Source organism: Ranitomeya imitator, chromosome 6 (assembly GCF_032444005.1).
Source record: "Ranitomeya imitator isolate aRanImi1 chromosome 6, aRanImi1.pri, whole genome shotgun sequence".
NCBI classification, from domain to species: Eukaryota; Metazoa; Chordata; class Amphibia; order Anura; family Dendrobatidae; genus Ranitomeya; species Ranitomeya imitator.
The window spans coordinates 289,773,789-289,795,459 of record NC_091287.1 but is presented as its reverse complement, the minus strand read 5'-3'; the positions used below and the strand labels follow the sequence as shown (position 1 = coordinate 289,795,459).

The following is a 21,671-nucleotide window of genomic DNA, read 5'->3' as shown; positions in this document are numbered from 1 at the left end:
CCAATCATTGTGTGCCAAAAGTACTATAACTTTATCACAGTCTTTGAATAAAACTTAAATAAAATAAATATTTTATGCAGATGAAATATTGCATCAGTGCGTCACTCTTGGCGGACAGCTCATTTCTTCAAAGAAGGACCTTGAACCAAACACACTCCTTGTGAGGTGATCTGTAAGAAATGTGATCTGTGTCACTGGCAGGTGTGTGAAATTAGACCTGGAAATACTTCAGCTGTCTAATAAAGACAACGGCAAATTTCACATTTTAAACACTTGTATTCCTCATTATTGACCATTTACAAGTGTAGCCAACTTCCGTTTCATATGCAGCAGAGTGGACTTCTAAAAAGTACTGCGGACAGTAGTGTAAAAATATATCAGGTGATAATATTTAGGAGTAAACCTCTTTAGGCTATGATATTTCAAGTATTCCTTCAGTATTGTAGGGCTATTCACATGTATCGACTACTACAGACCAAGTTAATTGATGGATGGTTTGAATAATAAAGTATCAGGTTTTCTCTGGCTATAGGACAAGCATATACATTTTTCACGCAAAAGTAAATAAAGAAACAACACACATTGCTTTCCTGTTTTTTTTCCCCCTTTGTGTTTATTGCTGTTAATTCAATGAAATAATTTTGCATAAAATCCAAAATCTTTTCTAGAAATATAGGTAACCTTTCCAATACATAACAGTTGAAATATCAAAGTATATGGTAAACATACAAGAAGGTAACGCCTCGCTCTTACAGTACAGTATTGTAGAATCCTCTTATTTTGCCAAGTTTTGTACTACCTTCTTTGTGTTCAATCATATCCAAAAATACCTAGTTTAAAATAAGATATTTTCTCTTAAATTAAAGCTTTATATGAACTAGTAACTAAACACTGTTCTCAGACATCATAATCTGATGCTTTATTTTTATAGACAAAAAAAAAAAAACTCCATTAGCTGGGGAGGACAAAAAGGCATTTTACATAGAGACCTACTTCTTTCAAGTATTGCAATTGGTCTGGAAGCAACTGTACATTTGTTTTTCTAGGTCATGGGCTGTGATGCAATATATGTAGGTTTGCAAATATATTTACATGCTTTGTTATACCGGCCGTGAAAATATACCTCGCCTATGTAAAAAGCATTTTAAAGAATATCCTCCCAGCAAATGATAGGAATGCAACAAAACAAAAAAAACAATACCGACATACAATGCTGGTAAATGACTGCTGCCATAACTTCTAGATAACCTCAGTGCACAAAGGTATAAACATTATCCAGAAGACTGTAGTGCATATGTTGGCGAAAACACAGCAGCAGTAGTCTTTTGACAAGAAGACAAAGTTTCAGACTTTCACATTATGCATCACACTTAGTGGTAAATGTGGAAAAACTAGTAACGCTTCTATACTTCTAGGAGCAAAAATATTCCTAAAATTACCCAGTAAAGGCTTTTAGGCTTAAAAATACTGTCATACATCCTGAGTGAAAATAATTTAGAACTGGGTGTGCGACTTGCAAAAACATTGACTCTCTGGTCCTATGAAAATCCAAAACCGAACAGTGAAGCCTTAACACAATAGTGTAAATCTATCAGTCAGACAAGCTCAAATGAAAACCTTAAAAAAAAAAAAAATGTATCCCTACATTGATAACATTTCAGAGAACAGCTTATTAGCAAAGAACATAATGGAAGAGGACAGGAGTAGTGACTCAAGGGGTATACATACTTTTAAGAGATCATCCATGTCACACTTCAACTCAAATTAGGAGCACACAGATTCATCCCAATAAATATCTGCACTTGGTCTAATAGTGCTGCTGTTGTACAGATTTTTTTCCTTTTTTCACCTAATGCATATTTGCTTACAAACATTGACATTTCCAATGTAAATGAACAGAATAGATTCTCAGTTTACTTCGAACATTTGAAGTTGTTGGACCTACAATGGAGAAAGTATCTACAGACATTCTTAGCGAAAATACAAAATTGCATAACGTTCAGATCCATTAAATGAATAAACGCCATCAAGTCTTCTGCAATATCTATAGTTCGAATCGATGAATTATTTTCTTAGTTTCGTCGTCAGGATCCCATAGAACCGAATATCCAGGCCAAGTTATATAGCCACTCTTCATCATGGCTGCTTCCTATCTTCAAGTTCAACGCTCACATTTCATGGCAAAGTAATGGCAAGAACTTAGCTCCCCCAATGAAAAGGATAGCAAAACTTCGGTACCATAACATTAGACGTGGAGACGGAGTAAATTTATATTTTGAGTGACTTATTTATTTTATGTGAATTGGTTTCAGTCTGCAGAATCCAAAGAATCATTAGAGGGAATATGAGGATACCTCAGCCTGAAAGTGCCTAAAACAGGAAAGAAAACTACTGAGTCAATGAAGAATTATAGTTCAACAAAAATAATTAAACGTGGACAAAGAAGCACAACAGAAAGGCACTTTTTCGAAAAATGGAGAATCCAAATATCGGACAAATGCTTACTGTACAGCCCCATAAACACAGCATGTAAGCTGCTATACTGAATACTTTGCAATTTTGGGGCTCCCATCTTATTCTGCTCTTCATTTCTTCTTTTGGCTAAAGAAGGCCAACACTGTACGTATGCCTTACAATAGACATGGATAAAGAGTTACATAGGCACAAGAGTTGATGACTAGGCACAAAACAGCAAGACGTGGGAATTTACACATTTCTTTTTAACAGGGTTATCAATACAAAATATGGTGACAGATCTGAGCAGATCAGCACCATTGCAGACAGGTGTGAGAGCAATACACATTCACACAAACACACAGCTGAATCCCAGCCATCACGTGGAGGAAAGGAAAGACAATACAGTTAGAAACATGTCCTCTGGGAACTATCACGATTACCTTGCTGACTGGCATCCATTGGTGGCTGTTTACAGTCCATGGCATAATGGCCATTTACCCCACAGTTGTAGCAGGATATATTCCCATTTTTCTTTGTCACAGATCCATTAGAATTGCCTACTACATTTGTGGCTGGGTACATTGAGAACATCCTACCGAAATTTGCCATCTGTTGCATTCCATAATTGGCTTGACCCCCAAGCACAGGGTCATGCATCAGTCCATTAGTGTAAGGAGCCTGATGAAAGAAGACAGGGTATTGTGTCCCATTGCTCTGGTGTGCTTGGCTGAGGTAGGTGTTATTGCAAAGTGATGGAATAAAAAGTTGAGGAACTCTGGTATACATCTGTCCAGTGATTGGGTTAGGATAGTAGAAACTGCCAAAAGGTATTCCCCCACTATTTCCACATCCACATCGACGTCCGCATGACCCACAAGCTCCTTGTCCTACTTGCTGAGGTGGTGGGAGTGCCCCATTTGTGCTAGTATTACCAACTGCAGCACTAATGAAAGAAGTGCTATCACTCTGTGCAGTACTGTGAGTTAATGCAGGACTTGGACTGGGTGCTGGTCCAGGGCTATGGGTAGGAACTGTGGGGGGAATTGACTGTAACTGACCTATGCCACCACTAACTGCTTGAGTGGCAGCAACCGTTGCTGAAGCATTCAGCACATTAGTATTTGGTGACGGCACCATACCACTTGCTAGTGCTGGTGCAGACAGAGCAAAAGGAATCGGTGCAGGTGCTGTGGGCAAGTTTGTGGTTGGGTGATGCAATTTCATCTTTGTACTTGTAGGCTTTGCTCCAGTACTTCCATCCAGTTGAGTTGCAACCTGATTAAGGCTTGCTATTTGTGAAATGGGTTTAGCTAGATGGTCTGACGTAGCAACTGGGGAGGCTGCAAACCCACTTGGACTGTGCATGGATATGAAACCAGCACTAGCAGTCCCTATGCCCAAACTAGTCTGTGCCGATCCGTTAACTATACAGTTTGCTGTTGGCCCCTGAGAAGGTGATTTCATTCTATGAACTGGGATATGCAGAGCGGGGTTGCTGGGTTGATAATTACGAGGAAGAAAAGTGGAAGGAACAGGCAGAGGAGAAGCCAGCATGTCCATGCATTTTTCAGATTCTCCTACAACAGAACCTGGAGGTGGAGCCACAAGTCCAGTAGAATTCTGGTGAAATAGTTCTTTCACAGGAGACATGGATACAGGACTAACAAGTATACCAAGAGTCTTTCCATCTGAGGGTATGGCTGATGGTAGGCCATGTTCCATTTTATCTGCACCACTTGGCATCACACAATGCAATGGAGGCAAAAGATGAAAATGCGGGAATTTGGGATTGTTCACTGTATCAGTAGTACTATCTTCATTGTTAAGGTGCTTAGACAATTTGGCAGTGGAAGCTTTAACTGCTCTAAATGTTGTGAAACCAGAAATATGTTTGGCAGAGTCTTCTGAGTTACTGTCTGTATCTGCAGAGAAGAAAAAAAAAAAGTCACCTCAAAGGAGTATTCTAGACCGTAACAAAAGGCAAAAAAAAAATAAATGCACACTAAAATGGAACATTAACCAGGCACAAAATGCTACTTGCCAAGCAAGACTGTTGTCTACATAAGCATAGACCGCTGTGAAATGGTTTTAATGATTTTTTGCTATGATAGCATTGAGCTTTGAAACAGATTTTTAGAGGATATATCAGCAAAAATCCAGTTATTAAAAAAATTATTTAATTGTATGTACGAGTTTTTCTTGTTTTATTTAAGATAACGGTTTTTGAAGAAGTTAGGATCTAGCTAAAAACTTTTCAACCATATATTAATTTTTCAATGGAAATGTGCTGCCATCTTGTAGCTGGCAGAGCTTTTCATGCAGGTAAGCTTCTAATGCGCATGCATGGGAAGAAGAAACAGGAAGCGCTGCCGCCTCCTGGGCCATAGTTTCACTTTATTAGGAGTGTTTTTTGCTTCTCTGCAGTGCTTTCCTTTCCATCACTGCTTTCTGCTCTGATCAGAGTCTTTTCACACCCAACAGAGCAGAGACCAGTGTGATAGTGATACGTAAGGAAGCATTGTGGAGAAGCTGGGGAAAGTACATTCTCTTTGATGATGGATGAAGTTTGTGGAGTCAGGGTGAAAACTTCTCAAGAAGTAAAGCGATGTCCCCGGCAGCAGCTTGTATAGTATAATTACCTTTTTCAATTTCTCTGCAACAAGCAGTGCGAGCTTGTGATAATTTGGAAGAGATCATTGCTTAGTGAGGAGAGACTGCAGAGGAAAATGATACTACATGTGCTGCTGTTAGGGGTGTCATTCCACAGCTTCACTATCCATCAAAATGAAGTAATTTTCCTTTTGTATATTCGCAGCGCCTCCCTGCCTATCACCAAGACACTGGTCTCTGCTCCGAAGAGAAACCAGCAAAAGTATTACAGGGATCTGCTACAGAGAGGGAGGGAAAACCCATCTGAAAATACCACTATGGACTTGATTCATCAAGCTTTCATGCCAGAACTCTGTAATAAAAGCGCTGAAAAGTGGCAAAATTTAGGTACAACTTGGAATTGGGCTACAATTGTACGACTTGGCATTGTCAAGCCAGATTCTCCCAGCTCCGACAAAATGGGTGGAGTTTGGGCAGGACAGGCAAGTCGCGCAGGTGGGACACCGCAGTTTGGCTTAATAATGACGAGCTGTGACTTTGCCTATGTCAGAAATTTCACTCCAGTATCTGATTTATGGCGCCCGCCACTCGTAGACATTCCAGATTCATGGAATCAGCAGCATCTGACACCAGCAGGCACCTTCATCAACATGGGTCTTGATGAAGCAGGCCCTTTGTCCATGGCAGCACTACATCCATTATCTGTGATGCCACAGCCCTGAACATGATCTCTCTGCTCAGAGCAGATGAATCACATCAGGCCTGTGGAGAGATGCGGTGGTGCTAGGAATGCTGGGAGCAGCTTTCAGCAGATAGTCGCACTGCATACCATGCTTGTGCCCTTCGCCTGGCATGCAAATGCCTTTACCTAACGGTTTATTTTACTCTATTTAGAGAAATTTACTTTTTTATGGGTAAAATAATAAAACAGAGGGGCGATTTCTGAAAAAAGGTTCTCTTAAACCCATCCTTTGCACCCCGTAAGCAACAGAATTAAAGATTTAATAATAGAACTTATGACATACTGGTTACCATACATAATAGTCTGCTCATCTACATCCTGTTCTAGTTTATAACGCTACATTTTACAACAAAAAAGCAAGTATTCTTTCATTATGGAAGCTAACCCCCAACTAGATGCTGACCTCTGTCTTTCTCTTCTTCACTCTCAAAGCTTTCTCTTCTGCTATGGCTTGGGCTAGGTGGGGAACTGTAACTCTCCGAAGAGGTTTCTCCACAAGTTTCGTGCCCAGACCCAAATCCCAACGCAGAATCTAAAAGTAAGAAAACATGTTTGTTTTTTCCACACATGGTCTGGTCTATAGGTCCAGAATTGAAGAAAAATAGTTTAATAGTTGAATAATAAAAAAAATAATTAAAATTCCTAGTTAAGCTTCTTTGGAAAAAGAACACCTCCAAATTTAAATTCAGTAAATTGACATTTACAAAAACAACATTAGGAAAATGTTAAAAAGAGTATGTAGATATACAGATGCTTCTCAAAAAATTGGAATATCAAAAAGTTAATTTAAGTAATTTCAATACAAAAAGTGAATCTCATTATATAGAGTCATTACAAACAGAGTGATCTATTTCAAGTGTTTATTTCTGTTAACGTTGATGATTATGGCTTACAGCCAGTGAAAGCCCAAAAGTCATATCAGTAAATTAGAATAATTAAGAAAAACATCTGCAAACGCTTCCTAAGTGTTTAAAAAAGGTCCCGCAGTCTGTTTCAGTAGCTCCATAATCATGGGGAAGACTGCTGACCTGATAGATGTCCAGAAGGTAGTCATTTACATACTCCACAAGGAGGGTAAGCCACAAAATGTCACTGCTAAAGAAGTTAGCTGTTCACAGAGTGCTGTATCCAAGCATATTATTGGAAAGTTGAGTGGAAGGAAAAAGTGTGGTTAAAAAAAGGTGCACAAGCGGGATAATTGCTGCCTTGAAAGGATTGTTAAGAAAAAGCCATTCAAAAATTCGGGGGAGATTCACAAGAAGTTGACTGCTGCTGGAGTCATTCTTTCAAGAGCCACCACACACAGACGTATCCAGGACATGGGCTACAAGTGTTTGCACTCCTTATGTCAAGCCACTCATGACCAATAGACAACGCCAGAAGCGTCTTACCTGTGCCAAGGAGAAAAAGAACTGGACTGTTGCTCAGTGATCTAAGGTGTTGTTTTCAGATTAAAGTAAATTTAGCATTTCATTTGGAATTCAAGGTCCCAGAGTCTGGAGGAAGAGTGGAGAGGCACACAATCCAAGTTGCTTGACGTCTAGCGTGAAGCTTCTACAATCGGTGATGGTTTTGGGAGCCATGTCATCTGCTGGTGTAGGTCCACTGTGTTTTATCAAGACCAAAGTCAGCACAGCCGTCAACCAGGAAATGTTAGAGCACTTCATGCTTCAGTCTACCGCAAGCTTTTTGGAGATGGAAATTTCATTCTCCAGCAGGACTTGGCACCTTTCCACACTGCCAAAAGTACCAATACCTGGTTTAAAAACAACAGTATCACTGTGCTTGATTGGCCAGCAAACTCCTGACCTTAGGAGGAAAAGGAAGATGAGAGACACCAAACCCAACAATGCAGATGAGCTGAAGGCTGCTATCAAAACAACCTGGGCTTCCATAACACCTCAGCAGTGCCACGGGCTGATCGCTTCCATGCCACACCGTATTGATGCAGCAATTGATGCCAAAAGAGACCCGGCCAAGTATTCAGTGAATTTACTGAACATACATTCCAGTAGGCCAACATTTCGGATTTTCAAATAATTTTTCAAGCTGGTGTTATAAAGTATTTTAATTTACTGAGATAAGGACTTTTGGGTTTTCATTGCCAGTAATAAGCCATAATCATCAACATTAACAGAAATAAACACTTGAAATACGGTAGATCACTGTTTGTAATGACTATTTAATATACGAGTTTCACTTTTTGTATTAAGAACTGAAATAAATTAACTTTTTGATATTCTAATTTTGCGAGAAGCACCTGTAGATACATATTTAATGATACATTATCGCTTCACTATATTCCTTGCTGTGTTTATAGATGCAAACCAGATTTCCCATTTTGCAGAAAATAAAGTCAAAGGTCACAATAAATGTATGCCTTTGTCCTATATGCTTTGAACCAATGCCTGGAATGTCACTAAGCACCCACACTATAGAAAAGGAAAAGAATAGCTAGAAGTGTTGTCATGTTTTTGTTTTTATATTTACACTATAGGGATTTTCAGGGCCGCTGAACACTTTTGTAGATTGTGTTACTCCACAAATGAAACATGACAAGAGGGTACAATTCACATATATCTATACAAATAAAAACTCAGTAACAGGCCTCACAAACGGTTAATTTAGGTCAAGGTGAATATACAAAACACACAACATGCAGACATTGCAATACTTAAGTGTAATAATCACCTTTCCCAGTCAAAGTCCTCAGGTTTGAAGGTGGATTCACATCATTTCCTTTGTATACTGACAGGCCATTTAGCTTATGTGCATTTCTGCAGAGAGAATACCAGCAACAAGATAAGGGTCATCAAAATTACCGTATACATTTTCGAATGAAAAGCCCATCTCACCATTACGGTGTGTAAAAAGATTCCTGTAGTTTCCCATGTACTACTAATACAGTAGTGTAGTTCTAGGAAGTACTTCATGTTAAATGAAAAAGGAAAAAAACAAAACAAATCTGCAGCCTGAAAAGTGAGAAAATCAGGTGCCCACTTTTCAGTTCACGTGGTAACAGAATCAGTTTATCATATTAAATGGTACAGTATCTATTAATGCAAGATCTGTCAGCTAAATGAACACAAATGTAAAAGAAACTGTAAGGCTAGGTTCACATTGCGTTAGTGGGTGTCCGCTAACGGACTCCGTTACATGGCGCAATTGTCGCATTTAACGCTATGTAACGGATCCGATAGCGCACCCATTGACTGCAATGTGCTAACGGATCGCAAACGTATGCCATTTTTGGCGTGCGTCTGCGATGTGCCGTTATTTTCGGACGGACCTCAAACGCTGCTTGCAGCGTTCAGGGTCCGTTCCTCGCTAGCGCAGATTGGCAATCCCGCTAGCGCAGATGCCCTAACACAATCCCTTTTTTGGACATTGCATTAGCGCAATCCGTTAGCGTATCCGCTAAACGGATTGCACTAACGCAATGTGAACCTAGCCTTAACCCCTTAGCGACCGCCGATACGCCTTTTAACGGCGGCCGCTAAGGGTACTTAAACCACAGCGCCGTTAATTAACGGCGCTGTGGAAAAAGTGTATAGCGCCCCCCAGAGTCGGATTTTCTTTGGGGTCTCGGCTGCCGGGGGTAGCCGAGACCCCAGAGAACATGATTCGGGGGGTTTTGTACCCACCCCGCATTTGCGATCGCCGGTAATTAACCGTTTACCGGCGATCGCAAAAAAAAAAAACGCGATCTCTTTAATTTCTCTGTCCTCCGATGTGATCGCACATCGGAGGACAGAGAAAAGGGGTCCCAGGTGGCCCCCCCAATACTTACCTAGCTCCCCCGGTGCTCCTCGTGTCTCCCGGTGGGCGCCACCATCTTCAAAATGGCGGGCGCATGCACAGTGCGCCGGCCAGCCGGCCCCGCGAAAATCTTTGGGGTCTCGGCTGCCGGGGGTAGCCGAGACCCCAAAGAGCATGTTCGGGGTCGGTTTTACCGACCCCTGTTTTGCGATCGCCGGTAATTAACTGTTTACCGGCAACCGCAAAAAAAAAAAAAGTAAAGTGTAATTCTCTGTCCTCTGATGTGATCGCACATCAGAGGACAGAGAAATAGTGGGATTCGGGGACCCTATTATACTCACCTGTGTCCCTGGATCCTCTTGCTGCTCCTCCTGGCTGCCGGCAGAAGAAAATAGCGGGCGCATGCGCAGTGCGCCCGCCATCTGTCTCCATCTGCCGGCCGGCAGGAGGACAGCAGTTGGGGCTAAAAGTAGGGGTAGGGTTAGGGCTAGGGGTAGGGTTAGGGCTAGGGTTAGGGCTAAATTTAGGGTTAGGGTTGGGGCTAAATTTAGGGTTAGGGTTGGGGCTAAATTTAGGGTTAGGCTTCTTTCACACTTACGTCGGTACGGGGCCGTCGCAATGCGTCGGCCCGACATACCGACGCACGTTGTGAAAATTGTGCACAACGTGGGCAGCAGCTGTAGTTTTTCAACGCATCCGCTGCCCAATCTATGTCCTGGGGAGGAGGGGGCGGAGTTACGGCCACGCAGGCGCGGTCAGAAATGGCGGATGCGACGTACAAAAAAACGTTTCATTGAACCTTTTTTTGTGCCGACGGTCCGCCAAAACACAACTGATCCAGTGCACGACGGACGCGACGTGTGGCCATCCGTCACGATCCGTCTGCAATACAAGTCTATGGGCAAAAAACGCATCCTGCGGGCACATTTGCAGGATCCGTTTCTTGTCCAAAACGACGGATTGCGACGGAATGCCAAACGACGCAAGTGTGAAAGTAGCCTTAGGGTTAGGGCTAAAGTTAGGGCTAGGGTTGGGGCTAAAGTTAGGGTTAGAGTTGGGATTAGGGTTAGGGTTTGGATTAGGGTTGGTATTAGGGTTAGGGTTGGCATTAGGGTTACGCTTGGGATTAGGGTTAGGTTTGGGATCAGGGTTAGGGGTGTGTTGGGGTTAGGGTTGGAGCTAGAATTGGGGGGTTTTGATTAGGGTTATGGTTAGGGTTGACATTAGGGTTGTTTTGGGGTAAGGGTTGTGATTATGGTTAGGGTTAGTGATTAGGATTATGGATCAGGTTGGGATTAGGGTTAGGGGTGTGTTGGGGTTAGGGTTGGAGCTAGAATTGGGGGGTTTCCACTGTTTAGGTACATCAGGGGGTCTCCAAACACGACAGCCAGTTTTGCGCTCAAAAAGTCAAATGGTGCTCCCTCCCTTCTGAGCTCTTCCGTGCGCCCAAACAGTGGGTTACCCCCACATATGGGGTACCAGCGTACTCGGGATAAATTGGACAACAACTTCTGGGGTCCAATTTATCGTTACCCTTGTGAAAATAAAAACTTGGGGGCTAAAAAATCTTTTTTGTGGAAAAAAAAAATATTTTTTATTTTCACGACTCTGCATTATAAACTTCTGTGAAGCACTTGGGCATTCAAGGTTCTCACCACACATCTAGATAAGTTCCATGGGGGGTCTAGTTTCCAAAATGGGGTCACTTGTGGGGGATTTCTACTGTTTAGGCACATCAGGGGCTCTCCAAACGCGACATGGCGTCCGATCTCAATTCCAGCCAATTCTACATTGAAAAAGTAAAATGGCACTCTTTCTCTTTCAAGCTCTGCAGTGCGCCCAAACAGTGGTTTACCCCCACATATTGGGTATCGACGTACTCAGGAGAAATTGCACAACAACTTTAGTAGTCTAATTTCTCCTGTTACCCTTGTGAAAATAAGAATTTGTGGGCAAAAAGATCATTTTTGTGTAAACAAAAGCAATTTTTTATTTTCACGGCTCTACGTTATAAACTTCTGTGAAGCACTTGGGGGTTCAGAGTGCTCACCACACATCTAGATAAGTTCCTTAAGGGGTCTAGTTTCCAAAATGGTGTCACTTGAGGGGTTTCCACTGTTTAGGCACATCAGGGGCTCTCTAAACATGACATGGCGTCCGATCTCGATTCCAGCCAATTCTGCATTGAAAAAGTCAAACGGCGCTCCTTCACTTCTAAGTTCTGTGGTGCGCCCAAAAAGTGGTTTACCCCCACATATGGGGTATTGGCATATTCAGGAGAAATTGCATAACAAAATTTATGTTTACATTTCTTTTTTTACACTTGTGAAAATAAAAAAAATGGTTCTGAATTAAGATGTTTGCAAAAAAAAGTTAAATGTTCATTTTTTCCTTCCACATTGTTTCAGTTCCTGTGAAGCACGTAAAGGGTTAATAAACTTCTTGAATGTGGTTTTGAGAACCTTGAGGGGTGTAGTTTTTAGAATGGTGTCACACTTCATTATTTTCTATCATATAGACCCCTCAAAATGACTTCAAATGTGATGTGGTCCCTAAAAAAAAATGGTGTTGTAAAAATGAGAAATTGCTGGTCAACTTTTAACCCTTATAACTCCCTAACAAAAAAAAATTTTGTTTCCAAAATTGTGCTGATGTAAAGTAGACATGTGGGAAATGTTATTTATTAACTATTTTTGTGACATATCTCTCTGATTTAAGGGCATAAAAATACAAAGTTTGAAAATTGCTAAATTTTAAAAATTTTCGCCATATTTCCGTTTTTTTCATAAATAATCACAAGTAATATCGAAGAAATGTTACCACTAACATGAAGTACAATATGTCACGAAAAAACAATCTCAGAATCAGCGGGATCCGTTGAAGCGTTCCAGAGTTATAACCTCATAAAGTGACAGTGGTCAGAATTGCAAAAATTGGCCTGGTCATTAAGTACCAAATTGGCTCTGTCACTAAGGGGTTAAACACCAGTGATTCATACACTGGCTTATGTATAGTGCCTTACACTTTAAAATCAGAAAAGCGACTAAAAACAACAAATTAGGTGGTCATTCTTACCGATCTGAAGTCTCCCGCCCTTTTGGAAGTGAACTCTGTTTATCCAATGGTCGCTATTGTAGAAAACACAAATTTAAAACATTACTAGAGAACGATCTTGCCAGTCATTTTCATTCCTCCTATATCCTTCACAAAACCTCTAACTGGGATCTATGGATGAATGTTGTATTCACAGTGAACTGGTGATTTCCTGACGAGTACCCATGAGAGATGTTTGCAAAATATTTAGACTTCCATATTAAATGTATATATGTATGAAAAAAACTAAAAAATACAAACATATACCAGCACCATAGCAGCCAAGACATCCTTTTGACATCTTTTCAGTAAATGAGGCCCTATAGGTTTGTTGGGCTGAATGAAATGAATGTACAAGATGCGTAGAAACAGATAATAATAAACAGTCAATTTTTATCAAGTAACAAAATGCAGCGAGGGAACAAGAGAAATCTAAATAAAAATTTGAAGTGCCTTCAAGAGAATCAATTTTTCGAGGTACACTTGAACACAGTTTTTAGAGAAAATATAAATAAAAATAGTCAGAGACGTTGCTCCAAACATCTCTGGAAAACTGACCACAGATCTTCTGGGGCTGAAGGTTTGGATAAATCCTTTTGTCTCTTCATGTCATGTAATCCCAGACAGACTCAATGTTAAGTCACTCAGAGGATTGTTTTTCTTTATACTGAAGGCCGCTCTTAAATGACATTGGATGTATGTTTGGGGTCGTTTTCTTGCTGCAGAATAGATTTGGAGCCAGACACATCCCCAATATTATTGTATGATAGATATGCATGGGCCTGTATTTCTCAACATTAAGGACACCATTAATCCTCACGAAATCCCCAACTTCATTGCTAGAGTGCAGGCCCAAACTTGAATGGAACCTTCATCACACTTCACTGTTGCCTACACACACACACACACACACACACACATTTTACCGCTCTCCAGCCTTCTGTTACAGCCAAATATTTCACATTTTGATTTCTCAGTCCAAAGCACCTGCTGCTATTTTTTTTGCACCCTAGTTCCTATGTTTTCATGCATGGTTTTGTCACTTGGCCTTGTTTCCATGTTGAAGGTATAGCTTTTTTTTGCCACAACTCTTGGCGTGAAAAACTCCTCTAGACAAAGTTCTCCAAACACAAGATGGGTGAAGCTGCGTACCATTTGTTGCTTCCAGTTCTGAGCTTATGGCACTGCTACACATTTACGGATTTTAAAGGAAAGCAAGCATGATGTGATCTTCATCTGCTGCAGAAAGTTTGCTTGGCTGATCACTGCATCTACGATCGTCAACATTAAGCGCTTTAGAAGAAGCACCAAAAAATGAGCAAACAGCACATTATAAAAACCCATAGTGCTTTGAAAACTTTACCAAGGAGAGACCTTACAGTATAACTACCTCATGTCTTGTTGCTGTGCTCAGTCTGTGACATGACACTGGTCCCACCTCACCTTTGTAGCAAAACTTGGCTGTTCCTCAACCAGATTAAAGCCTCCTGCACAGATGTTTCAATCTACATACAATGATCAACATTATAGCTATGTGTATGAGAAACCAACTAAGCCAAAGTATAACCCTACAAAGTCTAACAAGTGCAACTGTACCTAGAAGGATTGATGCTGATTGGAAGGCAAATGGCGGTCACACCAAATGGTGATTTGATTTAGATTTCTTTATTCACTTCATTTTGTCAGTTGATAAAAAAAAGAAAGCCCACTTCTATTTATACAAATTCTTACTTGTAGCATTTTTACACACCCGCCTAAAACATTTGCACAATACTGTACATGTTGGGTCACGAAAAAACAAACCTGTTTCTTGCAATGGAAAATGAAATTCATACTAGTAATCAGTTATGGATATTTTCCAGCAAACCATATTGGACCTAGATTCCATGCACCACTAGTGCTGATCTGCGGATCATCACGTGACTGTTGATACAACTCGTGTGAGATTTCTGTGTGCCAATACCTACTGTGCTGTGAATTATCACAACCAGTAAGATGGAGCTGCGCTTCAGACAAGATGAACTACAGTGCGTCTAAATGGTCATCTATGTTCATGTCCAATAAATTATTGCAATACTTTAACCTGTGCAAGCTCCGGAGTATGGCATAAGTAGAAGCGTTTTCAGCACGCCTCGACATTGTTCTGCTGGGATAATTTTTGCAATGACTTCCCTAGATTTCTCACAATCATCTCTTTGATGTCTACAACGACACGTTGTCCGAACATTTTTTTTTTGTATTGGCCATGGATCCTGTTTCATATCACCACTATGCCAGTCCAGAATTGTTTCTGAGAAGGAGTCTGTGCATACATATGTTTCCACTATCACAATTCATTGTTCAATATAACAAGTTGGACACAACACTACTGCTTCCCACAAAAGAGTACCAACTGACCGCCAGGGGTACAATGGGCCTCGTTTATGTCCTACACTGCTTTGGTGAATAGTAAAGGTCTGCTTTCATTAAGGCTTTGGAATGAATTGCAATAAAAGCATTATTCGGTACAAACCTACAAGTTACACAAATATTTTCTTGTGGTTCACCCTGTAAAAAACAGCATTTTTAGTGGTTATTGTCTGATATATGACTAACAAATTACATGCCTTTAAGGCAAGCACCAAACTAAAAATTAAAGGTTCAAAACACCAAAAATAAAAACATCTTTGGCTCTTCTGGTGCACATCAGAGCATAATTACAAAATTCTGAGTTGAAAGCAATCTAGAAACAAATTGTGGAAACCGTTCTGTACTACAAGATGTTCTCACCTGGTGTCCTATGCTTAAAAACCGCTCAGACGTGCAGTCATTCTTAGCGCAATCTTTTCCATTCTGCTCACTATGTGGCTTATGGGTTTCATCACATGGAAAACTGTTTGCTGCAATAAAACTGCTGAGAAAAAATAAATTTATTTTGTGCAACTGCAGAATAAAGTTGTAAGAGTCTCACAATAACAAATACAACATCAGATACTGCACTAAATAGTCAGAGCACTTGCTTCGTTATTACCTTATAGTAACAACTGTATTGTGCATTTACTCAATACCTCACCATCAACCTACTCCAGAATCCAATGCAAAGCCTCATTCCCACATTGTTCTTTTGGCGAGTTTCCTGCAGCATTTATGCACTTATGTAAATTAGGTTGCTTGCAATTTTTCAGTCCTTTTTTTACCTGCGTTTTTATTGCTATTTTTTGTCTCTTGTTGGCATTTTATGTTTTAAACAAAGATGCATTCTTTTTGATACTTTTTAGTATTTGGCTTTGATAAAACTTTATATACTCATGTGTGGATTGCATGAGTTTTTGATGCGTTTCCACAGCAGAAACGCACTAGATAAGCCCCTAATGGCGGTGGCCGCAGTTTATAGCAGCAAAAGGAGGTGACAGATTCCCTTTAAATAATTTTGTGACTGAAAAAAAATAAATAATGAGATCTCTAACTTTTTTATTTTTCAATCGATCTGTATGGAGATTTGGTTATGGGACTTAAGCCTGCGATGTATAGAGTTCAGCTCCTGTTTAAAGCTGTATACACACATCCATGTGACAGGTTTGTGTGATGCCCGGTTTTTCTTGGACAGCACGATGATTTAGTTTTCCATTGATCCATACACATCTATTTTGTGATTGAACTCCTGTCTCGAGTCTATGAGACTCCGAGCGTGTCCTATTCACATCCGTTTTGGGGCTCAGACTTGGCTATTAATGTCTATGGGGTTCAGTATAAAGCACTGACAACATACTTTATACTTCAGAGTTCCACTCAAGGTTCATCCTTTTTTAACAGATCCATGACTAAGTCAATGTATAAAAAAAAAGATAGTCTGACCACTTCAGTGAAGAATAAAACAAAACAAAAACAGACAACAAATGTGTGAGTGCACCCCAAGGGCATATCCCGGAAATCCATAAAAGGCTTGCATTACTGATCATCCACGTTCTCCCGTGGCTTAGTGACTCCTGTTTTTGTTTTATGCATTAAGGAGATAAATATTTGTAAAGCTTCAACTCACTTTGAGATTGGACATTTCCCAGCAGATTTCTTATGAACGGACGTAGGGTGAGCAAAGTCTAGGAAGAAAAAAAAAATTAAGTCAGGTTTTTTCATCCTAATTAACTTCTCAATAATTTCCCAATAGTACCTGTGCCCTTTACTTCATAAGATCTTAGTCACAACAAGGGTGATATTTATTGTGTATGTATATCTCAAAGATCACCATTTCTGCACTCTCCCAGCACGATATCTAGGCATACTTACTGCAGAGATTAACTCATAACACATATATATGTATGTGTATATGTATAATAAATAAAAAAAAAAAGATTGTGAACTCACCGTAAAATCTTTTTCTTCCTAGCCAATCATTGGGGGCACAGGACCATGAGTGTTATGCTGCTTGCCACTAGGAGGACACTAAGTAAAAGAATTAACTCCTCCTCTGCAGTATACACCCCTTGACTGGCCAGTAACGACCCAGTTCGGTAGTAAAGCAGTAGGAGTATAAGAAAAACCAAGACAAGTACCGTAAACTGTCAAACTGAGGAACAACCCACAACAACAACCACCAGCCAATAGGCTAACAGGGTGGGTGCTGTGTCCCCCAATGATTGGCTTGGAGAAAAAGATTTTACGGTAAAAATCTCCTTTACTCCTACGCCTCATTGTGGGACACAGGACCATGGGACATCCTAAAGCAGTCCGTGGGTGGGGAGCAATTGCACTGCTAAAACCCCATGTACCACTGGCTTACTTTTTTTTAATCAAATGTTTTTATTAAACAGTGAGAAAAATATATGCAGATTACATTACTGCAAACAGTACACATCTATGTTTTGCATTTTCAATAAACTTTCAGCCCCAAACCAACCTCCCTCCCCCCCACCCCTGGAGACCTAACAAGAACCACTCCGATCTACCCGAATGTCCATTATTAACCAGGAACAAGAAGGCGTCGTATCAATACTGCTCCCACGGGGATATATGTTCCAAAAGCATGAGCAAGGTCTCCAGATCACGTCGACTCGATCCAGGGATTCCATAACCTACCACTGGCTTACTGAGGTACTGCTGTCTGCAGAATACGCCTGCCAAGGGCGGCGTCTGCCGAAGCCTGGGTGTGAACGTGATAGTGCTTCGTGAAGGTATGCAGACTGGACCAAGTCGCAGCTTTACAAAGCTGTTGTGCTGAAGCCTGGTGCCGAATGGCCCAAGAAGCACAGACCGACCGAGTCGAATGCGCTTAATCCCTGCTGGGACAGGAGTGTTTCTGACGCGGTAGGATTCCTGAACAGTGGAGCGAATCCACTTGGCTAGAGTGGCCTTTGAGGCGGGTAGACCTTTCCTATGTCCCTCCGGAAGCACGAATAGGACATCCGACTTACAGAAGGGAGCCGTGCGAGATATGTACCGCCGAAGAGCTCTAACCACATCCAGAGTATGGAGAGCTTTCTCGATACGATGGATTGGTCCTGGACAGAATGACGGCAAGACAATGTCCTCATTTAGATGAAAGGAGGAGGCGACTTTAGGTAGAAAAGAGTGAGGTTCTCAAAACTACCTTGTCTGGGTCAAAAGTCAGAAAAAGGGGGTCGGCAAGAGAGGGCCGCCAACGCAGAAACTCTCCAGAATTATGTAATCGCCACGAGAAAGACCACCTTCCATGAAAGGAGGGTGAGAGATATGTCCTGCAATGGTTTGAAAGGGGGCCTCCAGAAGAACTCCGAGAACCAAGTTAAGATCTCATGAAGCCAAAGGCATTCTATAGGGAGGGACCACCCGGGAGACTCCTTGGATGAATGTCTTAACCGGCAGTCTGGGAGCGATCTTTCGTTTGAATAGAACAGACAATGCAGACACTTGTCCCTTGAGCGAGCCTAGGGCAAGTTCTGATGAATCCTGATTGGAGAAACTCCAGAATGGACGGAATGGAAAAAACCAGAGGAGAATGTCCATGGGCATTGCACCATGAAAAGAAGATGCGCCAGGTGCGATGATAAATGCGCATGGATATGGGTTTCCTAGCGTGAATGATGGTAAAGAAACCCCTGGAGAGAATCCGGCTTGGGCTAAAATCCAGTATTCAACGGTCACGCCGTCAAAGACAGGGCCCCGGAGTTCTGGTGGCAAATTGGGCCCTGTGAGAAGATCCATGCGATCTGGAAGCCGCCAGGGGACGTCGGCGACCATTTGGACGAGTTCCGAGTACCATGCTCGGCCCGACGAGGATCACTGGTCTCCCCTCTGCCCTGATGATCTTGATGACTCTCTGGAGCAGAGGAAGAGGCGGAAGTATGTATGGCAGCTGGAAACGATGCCACGAAAGGACCAGAGCATCTGCCCCGATGGCGCAAGGATCGCAGGACCGAGCAATCAACTGGGGAACCTGGTTGTTGAGCCTGGAGGCCATGAGATCCACATCCGGCGTCCCCCAGCGAAGACAAATCTGCTGGAAAACTTCCGGATGGAGGGACCACTCGCCCGAGGCAAGAACTTGGCGACTGAGGAAGTCTGCTTCCCAAGTCTCCACACCCGGTATGTGGATTATCGAGATGAGCGAGTGATTGGTCTCGGCCCAGCACAGGATGTGGGAGACTTCGAGCATGGCTGCCCTGCTGCGGGTTCCCCCTTGCCTGTTGATATACGCTACGGCCGTGGCATTGTCGGATTAGATTCTGATGGGTTGGCCTGTGAGAAGGTGGTGAAAGTTGCGTAAGGCAAGTGTGATCGCTCGAATCCCCAAGATATTGATTGGAAGACGCAAGTCTCTTGTGGACCAACGACCTTGTATCGTGTGGTGATTGAAAACTGCGCCCCAGCCCAAAAGTCTGGCATCGGTGGTCACCACTAACCAGCGTACTTGGAGAAAGGACTTCCCTTGGTTCAGGGAGGATTGTATCGTCCACCACCTGAGGGTCTGCCTGACCTGTGGGGACAGGCAAAAATGACGGTCGAGGGAAAACTGACTCCTGTACCAGGCTAACAGCAGTGCCTGTTGCAGGGGACGGAGATGGAACTACGCAAACGGAATGGCTTCCATCGCCACAACCATTTTCCCGAGGATGCGCATCGCGAAGCGAATGGAGTGAGGGACTGGGTGGGAGAGCTCTCGCGCTCCCGGTTGTAAGGACAAGACCTTCTCTGGAGGGAGAATGACTAACCCGCGGGAAGAGTCCAAAATCATGCCCAGGAAGCAGATTTGCTGAGCCGGCACTGGAGATGATTTCTCGAAGTTGATTTTCCAACCCAGGCAAGAAAGAGAATCCATGGTGATACTTACAGACTCCTCGCAGGCAGAATGGGACAGACCCTTGATTAATAGGTCGTCCAGATACAGAAGAACTACCATTCCCCGAGCGTGAAGAATGGCCATGACAGCTGCCATGACCTTCGTGAAGACTATGGGGGCAGTTGTGAGTCCGAAAGGCAAGGCCACAAACTGGAAGTGTTCGTCCTGGACTGCGAAGCGCAGAAACTGCTGATGAGTGTCAAATCGGGATGTGGAGATAATCATCCTTGATGTCTATGGATGCAAGGAACTCTCCTTTTTCCAGGGACGTGACAACGGAACGGAGCGAGTCCATCCTGAAGTGTCGGACCCGTACGAACTTGTTTAGCAGTTTGAGGTCCAGTATGGGCCGTAGAGTCCCGTCCTTCTTTGGGACCACGAAGAGGTTGGAGTAAAACCCCTTGAACCTATGGTCTCGAGTGACTGGAACAATGACACCGTCCCTTTGAAGCGCCTGTATGGCCTGAAGATGTGACGCCCTTGATTTGGGGGGGGGGAGAAGACTGGAAGAAGCCCGGAAGGGGATGGAAGAAAACCATTTTGTATCCGGAAGACACGAGCTCTCTGACCCACTCGTCGTGAACGACCGAGAGCCAATTTTGACAGAACGAAAGAAGGCGTCTGCCTACTTTGTCGGTGTCCACCGGAGACGTCGGCGAGTGATTGTGTAGAAGGTTTAAGGGATGCGGATGCCTTAGGACCAGAAGGTCTCAGTCTGGGTTTCCAGGAACGGTTTGGTCTGTATGAGACCTGGGGATTTCTGTTTTCCCGCCGTCCCGAACCAGGGGAAGAGGAGGACCAACTGGAGTTGTTACGATAGGACCGGAATCTAAAACTGTTGTTGATTCCGAAAAGGCCGGGCAGGTTTTTGCTAGGGAAGAAATTTAGTCTTCCCTCTGGTAGCATCAGAAATGATTTGGTCTAGTTTCTCCCCAAATAAACGGCCAGCTTGGTAAGGTAAAGAACGACGTTTTAGAAGCAGAATCTGCTCGCCAATCACAGAGCCATAGGGCCCTCCTGATGGAGACTGCGTTTGCAGCCGCTTGCGCTGCGCAATTGGCCGAATCTATGGAAGCGTTAACTACGAGATCTCCGGCCTGAGCTATCTGGTTAGCTAGTCTGGCCGCCTCTGGGGGGGAAGATTACTGTCGTGGACGGTAGAGGTTAACACCTCTGCCCAGGCAACCATTGCCTTAGCAACCCAGGTAGCGGCAAAAGATGGAAGGAGAGCTGCTCCTGAGGCCTCAAAGACTGAGCGAGCCAGGTAGTCAATGTGATGGTCAGAAGGATTTTTGACAGATGAACCGTCGGACAGCGATAATAATGTTTTGGATGTGAGTCGCGATACGGCAGGATCCCCAGAAGGAGAGAGAAGCAACTCCATCAGATCCTTGGAGAAAGGATATTTTGCTTCCATGGCTTTTTGAGCCGTAAATCGCTTCTATGGGTGTTCACTGTGTTTTTGGACAATGTCCTGAAACCCAGGGTGATTAGCACGACGTGTACCTGAGTGGATACAGATTCCTCGTCCACCATTAGTGTTTTTTTGACTGCCTCAACAAGGGAGTCAAGTGTCTCCTGACCGATAGAGGAGTCTTGGGTTAAAGATTCCTCCGACTCGTGTTCTGAGTCATGTACGCTGCGACCCTCGGGGGAGGGGGAGCAAGAAGAGGAGCTATAATAATAATCTTTATTTTTATATAGCGCTAACATATTCCG

At 42.7% G+C, this 21,671-nt stretch overlaps 1 protein-coding gene across 4 annotated transcripts in view; it reads right to left on the bottom strand.

Annotated features, from left to right (window-relative positions):
• Window positions 1-586: 586 nt before the first annotated feature.
• ZCCHC2 (zinc finger CCHC-type containing 2) overlaps window positions 587-21,671 on the bottom strand; it is an 85,363-nt gene continuing 64,278 nt past the window's right edge. For 2 of the 4 annotated variants that reach the window (XM_069730635.1, XM_069730637.1), the window contains 7 exons: window positions 16,680-16,737; window positions 15,431-15,554; window positions 12,644-12,696; window positions 8,501-8,586; window positions 6,213-6,341; window positions 2,898-4,379; window positions 587-2,370 (listed from right to left, as the gene is read on the bottom strand). In XM_069730635.1, coding sequence (XP_069586736.1) covers window positions 2,309-2,370; window positions 2,898-4,379; window positions 6,213-6,341; window positions 8,501-8,586; window positions 12,644-12,696; window positions 15,431-15,554; window positions 16,680-16,737 — 1,994 coding nt within the window. In that variant the 3' untranslated portion in view covers window positions 587-2,308. The remainder of the gene's footprint in view (window positions 2,371-2,897; window positions 4,380-6,212; window positions 6,342-8,500; window positions 8,587-12,643; window positions 12,697-15,430; window positions 15,555-16,679; window positions 16,738-21,671) is intronic. The other 2 variants (XM_069730636.1, XM_069730638.1) reach the window with 1 other exon arrangement.